The sequence below is a fragment of the Lutra lutra genome, chromosome 15 (genome assembly GCF_902655055.1).
Source record: "Lutra lutra chromosome 15, mLutLut1.2, whole genome shotgun sequence".
Lineage (NCBI taxonomy): Eukaryota > Metazoa > Chordata > Mammalia > Carnivora > Mustelidae > Lutra > Lutra lutra.
Window position 1 is genome coordinate 38369523 of NC_062292.1, and position 16497 is coordinate 38386019.

Sequence of the window (16497 nt, forward strand, 5' to 3'; positions counted from 1 at the left end):
ATTGTGATAATGATACCAATTTATTTAATTGTGTTGCTGAATTCACTGTAGCTTTCTGCCAGTCTGCATTTTCCTAATTGATGGACTTGCTAAGAGCACCATCAGAATCATGAAGAAGGCTGGATATTAATTTGCTGTCTTTTTTTTTTTTTAAAGATTATTTATTTATTTATTTGACAGAGAGAGATCACAAGTAGACAGAGAGAGAGAGAGAGAGAGAGAGAGAGAGGGAAGCAGGCTCCCTGCTGAGCAGAGAGCCCGATGCGGGCCTCGATCCCAGGACCCTGAGATCATGACCTGAGCCGAAGGCAGCGGCTTAACCCACTGAGCCACCCAGGCGCCCCTAATTTGCTGTCTTTTAATCAAAAAGATTGGGAGTGTATTGCTGAGGAGGAAAAAAAAAAAAGGTTAGCTTTATAAAAACAACAACAACAAAACCAGCAACAACCTCCCAGCTCTCGATTTCATTGCCCTTCATACCCTCATCAACAGCCTAAAGACCTCTCAAGTCACAGAAGCATTCTTTTTTTTGAAGCAGGATTTGCTGCTGTAGACGTGACTTTCTGATTCCATTGCTAGCCCCATGAGGATATCTGTGAAAGATCTGGGGCAAAGCTGTTAAGCTTTCTGAGAGTGCTTTTGCATAGAAAATGGGTTTGACTGCTAAAACTGTTATATTGGTGGGGTTTGAATGTCTGCCTAGTAAATGATACTGGTTGCAAAAAATAACCAGATAGGTAATTGTTTACTTGCTCCTTTGGTCATTTTGAATCAAACAGAAGTATTTTCTACTAATTCAATCCTTGTGTCATCTTGCCAACCCCATTTTGGTATACCCACCCTGGATCTGATTTATCATCTCTTAGGTGAGAGAATTATTGATTTTTTTGGGATGGGGATATGACTTCTTTTTTTTTTTTTAAGTTGTAACGAAATGTTGTAAGAGAGTATTATTTAAAGCTTTAGAAAACATCTTCCTTGAAGGAAAAAATCTTTTAAAAGGCCTACTAACTTGGCCTAATTACTTGAATTAAGGAAGTAAGATACTTTTGCACTGACTTTGAACAACTTTCTTGACTTCCTGCAAAGAGGATTCTTGACAGTATTTTTGGAGAAGTTAGTAAAACTGAATCTGACATCACTACCTAGCAGTTTCTGTAGCTACCAGAGTGGTTTGTGCTTAGGGTAACAGAGGAGGAAATTGCTCCCTGTGTGATAAGACAACAGCAAAGAGTATGCATTCATTTCTTTTATTTTTTACTCAATTTCACAAAGAAAGCCTTTTGCAGAGATAACTATTATTTTGCCTTTCAGAAGGACGCATGCTGTTTCATAGGAATACGGCTGATTTCCAGATATGACCATGTACTTGTGGCTTAAACTTTGGGCATTTGCCTTTGCCTTTCTGGATGCAGGAGTGTTTGTTACCGGTAAGTACAAGTATCTTAATGTATTATTAGTAATATTTTTTTTCCTTATGGAGAGACCTGGGTTTGAAGTAGACATAAAAATAAGTTAACTGTTGGTGATTGGAAATGAGGAAGCTCACTCTAAAATGATCAAGGCTATTGTAGTTCAGAGAGACAAGTCTTGCTATGTGACAGAATACATTGTTACTGTTTAAAAAACCATAAATGTTTTGGGGGAAAAATCACAATTTAAAAGAAACGTTGTCTATCCAATCACAATTTAAAAGAAACGTTGTCTATCCGTATCTTTGTTTATGAACTATTCAAGGATATTACAAAAGCAATGTTGTTACTTAACCCTCAAATACGTGAATATAGGTTTATGAAAGTCTGAGGAAATCTTAATGACAAAGTAAGTGAATTTTCATCCTTTTAACAAAAAATGATTTTTTTAAAGTCATAATATGACTTTGGTTGCATGTAAGCCATTCTTTTTTGAACTGGAGTTTGCTTCCTCAAAATTTAATTACTACTGAAATAGTTTTATTAAATACTTAGCTATATGATAGCTTAAAATAATATACTTGGGAATTTACAAAATATTAATTTTCTGCATATTCTTAGCACAGAATGTATTTTAAAACAAGTTTTTGGTTTCCTCCTAATAGTTTTAATGGTCATTTGCTTCGGAAATTTTTACGGGGCCACCGCCCTTCCTGGGTGTGGGTAAATATTAGAGCCTTGATGAGATTAAAAATGCTTAAATTCTTAAGAGTCATGCAAATGCTGTATTCTATAGGAAAATGTAATGGGGAATCTCAAGTACTCATTTAATTTGAAGATCTTGGCATATTTATTATCTATTTAATGGACGTTTATTGAACAGTTTCGGTTTGGGTCATGAGTGCATCTCAGTTGATTGTTAAATGTAACTAATAAATTGATATTTAATATTACTCCTTATGATGTAGTATCTAAAAGCTGTTATTCATTATTGAAAGGATATTAAAAATGGCATTTTTATAGACATTTCAAATAAGTTTTTAAAAAAGGGAAAAAATTTTTTTAAAGTGTCGCTTACTGGAAGTCACTCTGAAATCTGTTTTTGACTTTCTGCCACTCTTCTTTCCTCTAAAAGGCAGGATAGTAGCTACCTCTAGAGCTTGTTACATTGTTAGTTGATATTTTGTGTAACCGAGAAGAGTGGAAAGCGTTGTAAGATACTGTTTTGTTTTTAACTGCAAAGATGGGTTAAAATTTGTTTATTGTTTATAGAGAAACATTTTGTCTCAATACAGAAAATGTTTTTCAAGTTACCTTTTCTATAGAGTTAGTTATCATGACCAAGACCAAATTATAATGAATAATGATTTTAACCAGGTGATACTATGTATATTATCATAAATCAGAGTGAATATTCATTAAAAATTCCCACTTAAGAACTGTTGCAAAGCATTTTTAAATAAGCACAAAGAAACACTGAAGTATTTTGTAGGACGCAGAACAAATCACCATAAAAATTTCAACTCACTCTATTAGGGATTTTTACCATAAGAAATTTCTTTCAATTTATGATCAAAATAAAAATATAAAATTATCCAGAAACATTTAAATCAATTGTGCTGAACAATTTGTCCTAAATAAATGGATAGGTATACATAGATTTATTTTGAAGGATCAAGTTTTTCTACACTTGTTTGTACAAATATCAAGAGCTAATACTTTTTCTAAAAGGCATTGAAATGTATACGTATAATGTATACAAATGTATACAAAAACAAAAGAATCTATCTGTGTCTGCAAACCTTATTTAACATATAAGTACAATTATCTGTGTCTGCAAATCTTACATACCATCCTTTTAAGTTCGGAGAGACATTTTGTGATTCAATGTATGATTTGGGAAGTTATTAATCTTTTAAACTATATATATTTCCTTATTAACAGCTAATGAGTTTGATTCTATGCTTGATTTTAATGTGTTACAGTTGAGTTCAGTGAGCATAGGAAGTATGCTCAAATTTATATTGTGTACTTTAAGGGAATAAAAAACCAGAGCCAAATGTAGAGAGACATCAATTAATAGATAAATGTATGCACAACTCAGATGTGTTATTTAATACCTAAAATAAAAATACTGGCAAGGCAAAACGAAGCCTTGCCATGGCAACAATGCTGGGTTGGGTTTTACGCAAAAGTTTGTAATCTCTGTGCCTCTTTGCCATGATAACTGGAAAACTTGGTTGAACATTTCTAAATAATTCTAGGGAATGATGATTGTTTTTAGAATTCAGGTAGAGATGAGTGTTTTCTGACTCTAAAAAAGGTGTAGAGCTAGGCAAATCTATCAGTCTATAACATAACAGCTAGGGTATACAAGTTATATTATGTGAGTTATGAGTCATAACAGCTTAGATTCATTTCCTGCTCATAATTCTCCATTTTCCCAGCTACATTTAAAATAAATATTTCACATTATAAACATGTATTATGCTTGCACATCTCAGACTTTCAGTGCAAATTGAATTTAATAAGCAACCTTACTAAGTTCTAAATACTCCACAATTTAGAGATTTAAGGATATGAACGTTATTTTTTATGAATCTTGCACAAGTATTTATTTTTTATAAAAATCTGCCTGTGATCCTTATCATTGCTAGAATTTGAAATGCATTTTTTTGATGGGGGAGGGAAAGGGTAAGGTAGACTTAGGGGTCTGTCTTTCCTTTTCCTATCTTGTTCTATATAAGTAAGTAGAAGGGCAGTGTGGTTAGTCTGAGCTAGGTCTTTTCTCTGTTCTGGGGTACTTATGTACTGATATACGAACACATATCTATTCTAGTGTTTATCTGTGAATCATAAAATACACACATACATATATCTACTTATATATCTTCTGGCTCTTCATATTTGTCTACTTTTAAACATTGGGGTTTTATGGGCTTTAATCCTTGGCCAGTTTTATACTTATTTTCTTGTTTTCTGTGCTCAGAGTTCGATATCATTACCTGCTAAGTATTGATGATCCTGATTTCCCATCTCCAGACTCATTCCTCTGAGGGGCAAAAAAAAAAAGGAAAAGAAAAAGAAAAAGAAAAAAAATCTGAAATATATTTAAATGCTCCTCAAGTCTTATAATTTTATTTTTTAATAATCTCTAAAATCTTTTCCCCCTTCTTCATCTCCATTGACATCACCTTAATTCATGCCTTTATCACTTTTTGCTTGGAGTATTATAGTTTCCTAATCTATCTGCAGTCTCATCCATTTCTTTCTATACTCTTTACACTTTAAAAATATAAAATGAAAGGAAGAAAAAACCCTCTGATATCTTCTTATTGTCTTTGGTATACATGCTAAATCCCTCGTCGGAGCCACTGGGTTCAGTGAACTAGGAGCTGGGTCTGGACTTGGGCCTGGAGCTGGGCAGAGAGTATTTTGTCTTTTTTTTTTTTTTTTTTTTTTTTTTTGTATGATTCATTAACCCACAGGAGGCAGTTTCAACACTGTTTCACTCATCTACACTTCCTCAGGACCTGGAAGGCTCTGTGCAAGTCCTATTTCCTCTTGAATGTTTTCTTCGGTCACTCATGCCACAAAATCTCTCTACCGAAATTATACATGTTTTGCTAACTTCCCGTGGCATTTTTTCACATACTATTTCAATTTTGTTGTTGGTGGTGGTATTAGTATTATTATTTACCAATCAGTGATTACAATTACTTCCATTGTAACTGGTGTGTAAGCACAAACTATGTCTTATGCCTTTTTCTGTATCATCTGTACCTGATTTTTTACCAGACACTATGGATGTTTTTTGAAAAGACCAAAGATTATAATAATGAAGGAGAAAGAGGAAGAATACAAAAAAAAAAATTCCAAAACAAAGGATCAAGGAAGAGAGAAATGAGCAAAAAAAAATAGCGAGCGGAAGGATAGAGGGAGTTAGACAATGTCATCAAGGTTAAATAAAATCATTTTGGATCTGGATTTTTATAGGTTTTTATTTTTAAAAATTTGATTTATTCTTATTCTTATTATTTTGCTATTTCCTTCATTCATCTCCCAATTTTCCCTCTTATCTGGAAGACCTTCCTAATTTCTTAAAAATCCATAGCTCAAGAATGTTATTTCTAAATACTTCTTGGCCTACTCTTAGACATTTTTAGTAATGGCATTTCATTTGGTGGGTTAATTTTGTTCTTCAGATAGAGATGACTGTAGGAAGAGAAGTAAGGAATCAGGTGGGAAAGGAAATACTTATCTACCATGGGGACAAAAACCCAGGGAGTCAGGTCCAGTCCTTGCAGATAGAGTCATGGACACTGGTAGTGTTGTGGGACTGCTTTCGAGGGCTCACTCTATGCACTGCATTCTGGGCACACAGAAAGTTTGTTGGGAGTTTGGGCATCATTTCTTACTAAGACAACATGATAATGAATTTCAGTTTGAGTAGGTAAAAAGCAGAGATTTATAATTAGGTTGATTAATTTTGTAATGAAAGCACAGTGTTAACACACACACACAGTGTTCTGATCAGATCATGTATGTGTAAGTCACCTTGGTGCAGAGAAAGAAATTTGTCATCACCGAAAACCTTTGATCTTTTTCAGTCATCTTATAAATTTATGGGAATATTTACATAGGAAAAAACTGGAATGGAAATTGAACTTAATCTCAATTTAAACTTAATTTCACTCTAGTCTTAATATCTGTGTCTGTATTAGATACCCAACTCTATATTATTTGTCTATCATTAAAGGATTAGTGCTTTAAGTTTTATATACATAAAGATAATACTCTATAGGGAAGGATGAGGAAAAAAAATGAAATATTGCAAGTTATTCATTTAGCCATATGATGTGATATCTATTTCTACATAATACTGAGCTATATAGACATATTTTGTATACAAGGCCATAACCAATATTTAGATAAGAAATATCTAATCATTGCTTAAAATTTTTAATTTGCATTCATTTTTATATGTCCAGGTGCTACCTCAATTTCGGTCTGTCAAGAGTCTGGGGGTTGACTACTGTAAGCAGAGTATTGTGGGTTCAGGAATAACAACAAAAACAAGAAAAGATAAAGAAACAGAACTTTGGCATAAATACACATAAAGTCAGTGTTAGTGAACTACATAAGCACCTTCCATGTGCGTTCATATCTTTAACTGATTGACCTCTGAAAAAATAATCAGTAAGATTATCAATGCTTTTATTAGATTCTTAACCCAATGAGCCACCCAGGCACCCAATCAATGCTTTTATTAGATTCTTTACTGAAGACCCACTCAAACAACTTCAACATCTTCCATGGTGCTTAGCTATATATGCAGTGTTTAAAGATACAACATTTATTTCCTACTAAAAATGAGCCACAAATACCTGAAATGAAAAAGTTGTTTTACTAAAACTTCAATTTCTCCTATATATACTGCTGTGTAATAAAATTATAACTACATGCAATGATATTGCAATGAAAATGATTGCCATTCATATATTTAAAAAACTACTTCCAACCAAAATGTGAACAACTGCAGGAAAATCAACAGCCCTCAAAAGAGGGATCTGCTAATAGTGGAGTACAAATCAAGAACTAAGGGCAACTCAGCATCAACACATATGTATTAGAAAATGAACAGCTACTCTAGCAAACATAACAAAAAGCACTAATGTGCTAGAAGAAACTCGGCATTGTAAATATTAGTAATAATTAATTGTCCTGATAGTCATGGACAATAGATTAGAGAATCCTATATAAATAATAATGATGTTAAGAGATGATAGCAAAGGGATGAAATCATGGCAATAAAGTGTGGTTACCATATTTTAAATATCTCCATTTAAAGAAAAAAAAAAAACCAGTAATTTGTTTAGTGATAAAAGCATCACGAAGCATCATAGGAAACGAGGTAGGTGCCATTCTGTGTTGGAGATGGCATTTAGATCGAGAAGCATTTTAAAAATCGAATTTGATGAATTGTATGATCTCAAATCACTTTCCATCTCTGATACACAGTGTCCTCATCTATAAAGTGCTGTAAGCATTAAAATTGAGAATATTTGTGAAATGCTTTGAAAACTATGAGATGTCCTGCAGAGTTACCTATTGTATTTCCACGATCCCATAAAATCACAGCAGAAACTACTTATTATTGACACAGGATTCCAAATTCTATCTCTTTCCTTGAGTGGCTCCGAGGAGATACAGTTTAAGGCTATGAGGTAAAGGAATAAACCCTTAGAGATCTTTGAATTCTTTGAACTTTCCATCCCGTTTTAGGGATTTTTCAGGCTACTCTGGATGTCACCTCTTAAATAGTTTGTAAATCCAACTTTTTGCTAAAGATTCTTAAGTTTTCTTATTGTGACAATAGCCTGCAATTTTGCCTCCCTTCAATCCCTAGTGTGTTCTTACCTACTTCTACTAGGATAATCTCTGTGAAAGGTGAAACTTACCTTTGTATAATCTTTCATTCAGTGGCTCCCTATTGGATAGAGAATATACTAATCCCATGATTTTGATCCCAAGGATGTTTAAGAAAATAAGCATTTCATTAGAATATACATATTTATGAGTTTTCCTTAAGAACTGCTTTCATAGAAAACAAAACAAAACAAAACAAAACAAACTCATTAAGTGAAACTAATTCCCTGAGCATTTTTATATAACCTGATTAAATCATTACCAATTTTTTCATTAAAAGAATTTTACTGAACTAATGTTCAATAGCATGACTTTTCATTCAATTTTTATAATTAATATTAAATTCATGAATCAATTTTTTAATCCACATCCAATTTTACTGATTATAGACTTATGCCTCTGATAATTTTCCTTTATGGTTATGATATTTCTATGTGAATTTTTTTGGTCAAATAATACAGATCTAAATTTCCTAAAAAGGTTTTAATTCTTCTATTTAGCCAGAAACAGCATTACTTCTGCACAGTTTTAGCCATTGCTTCTTTCTTTTTCTTTTATTTACATTTCAATATGACACAAAATGTAATTGATCTAATGTATTTACCTCCATCAAATCTTAAGTTGTGCAGTGTTAGACACTTTCAAATTTATATTGTGCTGATATAGCTATCATTAACAAACATTTTGTGATTGAGAGCTCCATTTTGAGATTTCAAGTGTTTTGATTACTTCTTGAGTAACCAGTGGAAACTTCAGAAGTACTTACAAGACTGCTGTACAGTCTAGAATCGCATTTTCACTCTCATTCATTTGAATAGCATTCTTCTTTTTAGCTTACACACCTTATGCCAATTTCTTACTGGTTGGTACAGCAAAAATTAGATTAATTAATGTTTTCAATATACATAGTAGGTGAAATCAAAATAAGGTGTCAAATCATCCTACTTTTGTCTCTGCATTTAGAAAAAATAAAGCTATTAGCATGGTATACACAGCTTTAATTTAATCCCACCAGATTTTTATAGCTTTATCTGTAACTTTGTGACATGTACTACACAGTTGACCCTTAAACAATGGAGATTAGAGAGACTGATGCCCTACACAGCCAAAACTCTATGTATAACTTTTGATTCCCCCAGAATTTAACTACTAATAGTCTACTATTGACCGTAAGACTTCCTGATAACATAAAAAGTTGATTAATGCATATTTTGTATATCATATGTATTATATATTGTATCCTTGTGATAAAGTAAACTTGAGAAAAGAAATGTTAAGAGAATCATAAGGAAAAAAAAATCAGTAGTACTGTATTTATCAGAAAAAGTAGACCTACATAGTTCAAACCAGTGTTGTTCAAAGGTCAACTGTATACTCCTGTTGTAACTTGCATTTTCCTAAAAATATAATGTTTTCTTTTCTTCTTCAAACTGCTGACCAGGTTGTTTCTTCTTCCCTACACTTTTTTTTTTTTTTTAACTGGGCAAATTATAATGCTCTTTAAACTTTAGTTCAAGGGTCACTTCCAATGAGCAGCCCTCTTGCATGCTCCCTGCTCTTCCAGTCCTTTCACACCTGGGCAGGTGTTCGTCTGCTGTGATGATCCCATGAATAACCCTCTTGGAGATCTCTTTATCTGGCTTTCTCTCATATAGCTGGTGAGCTTGTGTAGATCAACATTGGGGCTCTGCTTTTTTATCAGTGAGCTCCTGCAGGTCCTTGAAACTTGTTTGTTAAATGAGTGGATAGGTGTCAGTATAATCTAACCCTGTATGAAGAAAGCACTTAACAACCCACAGAAACAATTTTAAATCTGTCCTTTTGTTGTCATTATTACAATATTTATAGTAAAGTTTCTACATGATGGAAAAGTTCAGGAAATGGAAGAAAAAATTGCTTAAAATCCTTGCTCACCCTTTTTCTTTCCTTTTTGTCTCCTATCTCTGTTTTGATTATGTTCTATGTGTAAAATGATTAAGTGCTATTTGTAGAATTGCACATTGCATTTTTTGAGTGAACCATGATTATTCTAGGCAACTCGAGAAACACAGAAATGAATAAATAGGAAAATAAAAATCTCATGGATTCTTGAAACCCATCACTAAAAACTTTCTGAATATTTTATTTCACCAGTCTAGCTAAATCTGTTTATTTACTCATTCATTAATTCATATCATGAACAAATATTTTATGAGTCCTTTCCCTGTACCTTCATCTGGGAATGCCATATTCTATGCCCAGCCTTGGGAAGTCTATACTCTCATTGTGGCAGTGGCTGCTTGGAGATGGGGTTTTAAATCTTCCAACTTCTCCATAAGCTTTCTCCTCAAAGTAATGACATACCTTGCAACAGATGATTAATTGTTTTCTCAATCTTTACAAATTATAGATTAAAAATTATTATTTAAAATCTGCATATAATACACTCTTTAAATAAAAACTCTGTTCTTACCAGACAACATCTAGTCCCCTGTTTTAACTAGATTTCTTCTGTAGGCTTTCAGTTATAGAAGTTCTGAATCTGCCACTGAATTGTGCAGGTTATTATTAGATATTTAATAAATAAAGGTGGTAGATGTGAAGACAAACTAGACAAAAGTCCCAATTCTCTTTGGTTTGTTTGCTTTGTGATTTAGTATGAAAATAAAAGCTTTATTTAGAGAGACATGTTAGAACATACACATGAGCACAGCATGCAAATAAACCCTTAAATTATTTTGGTGATCTTTCATAACAGTTTTCCAAGATTATCAGCTAATAAGGGCTGATATTTCATCCTGGGTCAGTCTGATTCTTGGTCCATTCTTTTTCGACTGGGTTACTCAGACTTCTTTGTGGATAGCCTACTGACCAGGTAATTGAGGACATGACTATTTGATGGTAGGCAAATCACACCAAGACTGCAGGGTGGTTGGTAGTGTCTCAGAGGTCATTTGTGTGAAGCATACATTTCAGCCCCATAGTTTATTTAGCTACATAGGTAAAACACTGGGCACCCAGCCACTTCAATATCTTTAGCAAGATCTAAGTCACCTAAGATTTTGTCTCTTATTAAAAAACAAAATACATCTTTGATTAATTTGTATTTACTATGAATGTTGATGCTGCATTAATAATACACAAGTAATGTTGCCATCATCTTGAAATGGAGCTTAAGAAGGTACACCACTGAGTCTGTCTGGAGGTGAGTGATATGATGGAAAGAATGGATTTTCCCCAAACTAATTTGTTTTTTATATTACATAAAGTGAAAGCCATTGAATAATTTACCAAAGTATCTAGAATTTTTTTTTGTTTTTGAAGTGCAAGGGAAGTAACTTGACCTTTGTTAAACACTTTGATCATGGAAAACACATGAGGTTCTCATCTTATTCCAGGAAGTATAGACACCAGATAAGCTTTTTATGGTTATCCAAGAGGCATATTAAATGAATCTGGTAGAGCTGTCTTATAGTTTTCTACTCCAGGGACAGGTTGGCTAAAACTCAAGGGAGAGGAAAGAATAAAAAAATATGTTTATTGTTTGGTTACTGTGATAAATGTGGGCTGTCAATGAAATAACTTAGGTCAAGTATTCTACCTTGAATTCTTAGACTTAGGTTTCCAAATCCCTTTTTTAGTTTCTAACCTAAGATTTTTAACTTATGCCCTAATAAGTCCTAAGTCTTTCTATTTTTTTAGTGACCATGTTTTTATTTTCTGAATTTACTGATGGAAGCTTTAGGTATGTTCAAAGTACGTAGTAGCTAAGAAAAATTAATTAAGCAAAAGATACCAGTTCAAAGCATTGACTGTGGGAGGGAGTGATGATATGTAGAAGATAGGTAAGTGAAAGAAAAGGGCCAGGGAGCTGATGAAAACAATTTAAAGAAATAATACTAGAAATATTGGATTCAAATCAGCTCTGACCTTTAATGTGCTTAAGAAATCAGTCTTTGAAATGTTGCTTGGATTCCATTCTGAGCTGTCCAGTTAGAAACATTACCTTTTAAATCCTCAGTTTCCTTATCTGTACAATAGGAACAATAGCAGTAGCTATTAGATGAGATAATTTACTCATTGATTTAGCCATTTTTAAAATAGAATCCCCATTATGTGCTAGGAACTATTCTAAGTGCTGACACAGTGATAAATAAAACAGAAAAGGTACCAATTTTCAAGGAGCTTAATCTTAGTAAAAGAGATAACAAAACTAAGTAAATAACTAGGAAAGTTTCAGATATTGATAAGTGCTGTGAAATAAAACAGTGTAACATGATAGAGACAGGCCAAATTGGGGAGTGACTGGCCTTTTAGACAGTGATCAAAGAAGGCCTCTTAGAAGTAGTGTCATTGGGCTGCTGATATTGGGTGATAAGATTTGTAAAGATTTTTGTAAAGAAGAACTGGCAGGTGCAAAGTTTCTTCAGAAAAAGCAAAAACTTGGTGGGTTCAAAGCAAGGAAAGGAGGTCAGGTGCTTGCAGTATGGTGGGTAAAGCCTGAGTGGTTTGTGGTGAAGCTGGAGAGATATGTAGAAGGGGCAGTTTCTACAGGGCCTTGTTGGAAATGGAAAGAATTTGGATTTTTACCTTAAGCATAAAGAGAATAAGCTATTTGGAAATTTTAAGTGGAAATGAGCTAATCTTATATCCATGTTAAAGAGACGATTCTGGCTGCTGTAAGAATAGATTGGAAGTGAGTTATAACCTGGACACAAGTTAGGAGCCAGTTGGAATTGGTGGAAAGGAGAAAAGGGGTGGTATCTGGACTAGGTGCTGACAGTGGTGGTGGAAAGAAAGGACAGATGTTTATAGAATCAAGAGAAGTTGCTGTGTGGAAAAAAATAGGAAGTTATATAGAACACCTCATCTTTTCCTCATGAGCAATTAAGATGAGAAACACCCCAGTTGGGGTAGGCAATCAAGGGTTCTGTTTTATCTATATTAATGTTTGAATTCTCATTAGACATTCAACTAGAGATATTAGAAATTGATTGGAATTAAGAGTGTGGGACTCATTAGGACTAGATTGTAGTCAGACATTTGGAAGTCACTGTATAGGGATGGAATTTAAAGCCAAGGAACTGAGGACCTAATTCTGAGCCCTGTGACACATCATATTTGGAGGGGTTAAGAGGAGGGACTAGGAAAAGAAAAAGTGAGAAGGGGTAGCCAAAGTGGAAAAGGAAAAAAATTTGCTAGGGATATTGAGAAAAAAAGCTGATGATTTAATGAGAATCTAGCCAATTTCACATAAAAGTCCAAATTTGTGTCTTTTGAAAGTTTGGTTGAATGGTAATTATAAACATACTAATTATTGCCAAATATCCTTATTTAACTTTAATACTGGCACAAAAGTAAGTTATGAAAATAATTTGTAGCAATATTCATAAGAATTAAATATATATGTATATTTGTGTGTGTGTGTATATATATATATATATATATATATATATATATATATATATTTACGTGTATAATATTTATCTCCCTTGCTAGCTCAGCTATTTGAAAAAAGGGGTATGACTTAAAATAATATTTTAATAAAATTTGTGTAAAATATATTGAAAGACTAATGAATTATTAATATAATTGAAAATGTCTTGAAAAGGTAATACTATGTTAAATTTCTTGTTTGGTATATTTTGTTTTGGTGCACATTGATAAAAATCTTTAAAGATCCTATTTAAGCTAATAGATGGACAGGTTAGGAGGTTTGTTGAATATTAATTATTTCATAAAAGGCTTATTTCTAAACAAATTTTAAATCTTTCATTTCTTTGAGAAATTTGAAAAACAATTGCTTATTACTTAGGCTTATATTCGGTAGGACCAAAGAGCCTTGATAAAGAGCTTACAAATCAGAATTTGTCCTTTTGGGGACATATCTATGTTTATGAATATGTTTATATATGTATATACATATATATGCTTATATAAATATATATATTTAATAATATGAATTGTTAATAAGGAAAATAGTGCTACCATGTGCCATGTGTTTTCAACACTGTATAAATGTGATCTCATTTAACTTAAGTATACATATACAAATCATTATGGAGTCTAGCTTATACGTATCTTTAATATCAGTAAAGTTGTTAATTTATTTCCAGATATTTTATCATAAAACTTACTGATTAGGGACACCTGGGTGGCTCAGTTGGTTGGACGACTGCCTTCAGCTCAGGTCATGATCCCGGAGTCCCGGGATCGAGTCCCACATCGGGCTCCCAGCTCCATGGGGAGTCTGCTTCTCTCTCTGACCTTCTCCTCGCTCATGCTCTCTCTCACTGTCTCTCTCTCAAATAAATAAATAAAATCTTTAAAAAAAAAAAAACTTACTGATTATAATATCCCCAAAGGGAATAGCTAAACTTAATTTTTCTCATTCTAATTTTAAATACTAAAATTGAGAAAGAAGGAGTGAAGAAAGGAAAGTAATAATGAGCTCCTCCCATGTGCTTGGCACTAAGATGCTTCACCTGCATTGTGCTGTTCAACCTTATCTTTCTTTCTATATTTTGTTTCTAATGGTTTGGAGTATTAAATAAATGTTCAGATAAGCCTCGGTCACCAGTGTGAACAGAGGAAAACAGGATTATGGTTAAACCCAAAGAATAAGCAATCTAAATATTATTGACATTTGTTGTTCTATTAGGGTATTTTGCTCAAGTTCAAAAATGGGCACATCAGATGTTTGGGTAGTTTACTCTGAGTTCAAAAATGAACTCATATTGAAAAGGCTCAGCATGGGAGAAAGTTGTGCAGCTTTCTCTTCCTGCCTGGCTTCATTTTCACAAGGATATAAAGCCATCGTTTAAGCCCATCTGCCTCCAAGCTTGTGATAGACAAAGAGAGAGGAAGAGAAGGGTGGGGGTCAGAGAGAATGAATGAGAGAAGGTGAATCCATTTATTGCAAACAATATTTTAGTGTGTGGAAAATAGATAATCATGTATGCAGGCACTAACATCAGTGAGTCAGAGAGCATAATTTGCTGTAATGCAGAAAATCTAGCTGTATGTAAATAGGGACATAAAATGCCTAGTAAACCTAAGTAATCCATTTTAAGATGTGTTAGCTCAATTATGCAAGAAAATGTCACTATTTCTCTGCCCCCTACTTTGAGGATAAAAGTTGGAAAGATGGAAATAACTTACAATCAAAAAAAAAAAAAAAAAAAAAAAAGAAAGGAGTCAGTATCATTTCAATGTGCAGAGCTGTGATACCACATGGCAACTTTAGAACAAATGGAACCCACAAGTCCATCTTCAGGTTCAAGAAGGAGAGGTTCTCACACAGAGGAAGATTAAAAATATTTTCAGGGTGATCTAAAACAGAAAATCACCAAAGCCTTTGAAATAAAAAATTATCCCTGTTCTAAGAATAGAAGGTGGTTTTATGTTGAGGGCAGCTAGAAGGCATGATGGAAGAACTATAGAGAACGGCTAGTGGGAGATCAAAGGCAAGTAGAACCTCAAAATTCTGGAAGTGGAACAAGTCAGATACAACTTAAGGAGTACTTCAAAGACAAGGAAGCAAGAATAATAAATATCTTTAGTTGTCAAATGTAAAATTTATGCCAGTTTTGTCACATTTTATTTTTCAAGAGCACTGTAAAACCAAAGACATTTTCTGTTCACATCAATCTGATGATACATATTTTTCTCATCTATCTGAATTAGTTAATTTTCCAAAAGAAAAAAAATGCATTTTGCTCAGAGTCCAAAATGTCTTTTCTTGGTTATCCTTAATAGAATGCCTTCTCTTAAACTAAATTTTAATATTTACATTTCTAAGTATAGGGTGGCCATAGAAAATGAATGAGAAATCACTTCTTAAAGTAGAATGAAATGGAATAATAAAGGGGTGGTTGTATTCTTTAAGCATCTGCAAAACTATACAGGAGTGCCCGAGTTCTGTTATTACTATTATAATTAACTTCTCTTTTGGTCTTTCACTTTAAGAGTAGGAATCTTGATATAAGAAATAAGAAATAGTTTGCATATTAATCTAGAAATCAAAGTACAGAAATATAGAATGTTCAAACCACCGTCAATGTGGATTCCTATTTTGTAAATAAGTCACCCTACAAAGATCTGTATTTGTTAAAGAGCTGATAGACTAAAGAGAAGAATCAGTGCAATCTACAATGCCTTGATTTTGTAGAATCTTTGTTCTGGTATATGTTTTGTCAATTTATGAAAGACAGTGCTTACCATGGACTTGGTTTTTGCTAAAATATGACCTTTATGACCTATTTAGATTTTAAACAAAAAATATGTACATAATGGTGTTTCTGAAAAAAAAATGATGTGCTTTTTATTTTAATTCATCCATTATTCTATTCCTTATTTAATTTAGAATATATTTCTATAATTCCTTTAAAACTAAAACATGATTCATTTAAAACTTTATTCTGGCTTCCCTTATCCATGATTTTTCTCTGAATTAACACTTCTGAAAGATATCTGATACCATAACTTGTCCTTCACTCGAGGTCTCCATTTTATGAGCTGAACATCTGGATTTGATGGCCAAGAAAACATTTCCTTCCGCTGACTTTTCTAATAATCTTCTCTAACAGATACACATGCTTCATGTTTGTCAGTAAAATTGACATAATTTTCATACCTAATGTTTTACTACATGATTAGGGAATTTTTTTGCCTAGTT

At 33.0% G+C, this 16497-nt stretch overlaps 1 protein-coding gene across 5 annotated transcripts in view; it reads left to right on the forward strand.

Moving 5' to 3' along the window:
* The first annotated feature begins 1122 nt into the window (after positions 1-1122).
* PTPRC (protein tyrosine phosphatase receptor type C) overlaps positions 1123-16497 on the forward strand; it is a 118167-nt gene continuing 102792 nt past the window's right edge. For all 5 annotated transcript variants that reach the window (XM_047703787.1, XM_047703786.1, XM_047703788.1 and 2 more), the window contains exons 1-2: positions 1123-1233; positions 1315-1430. In XM_047703787.1, the coding sequence (XP_047559743.1) occupies positions 1358-1430 (73 nt within the window). In that variant the 5' untranslated portion in view covers positions 1123-1233; positions 1315-1357. The remainder of the gene's footprint in view (positions 1234-1314; positions 1431-16497) is intronic.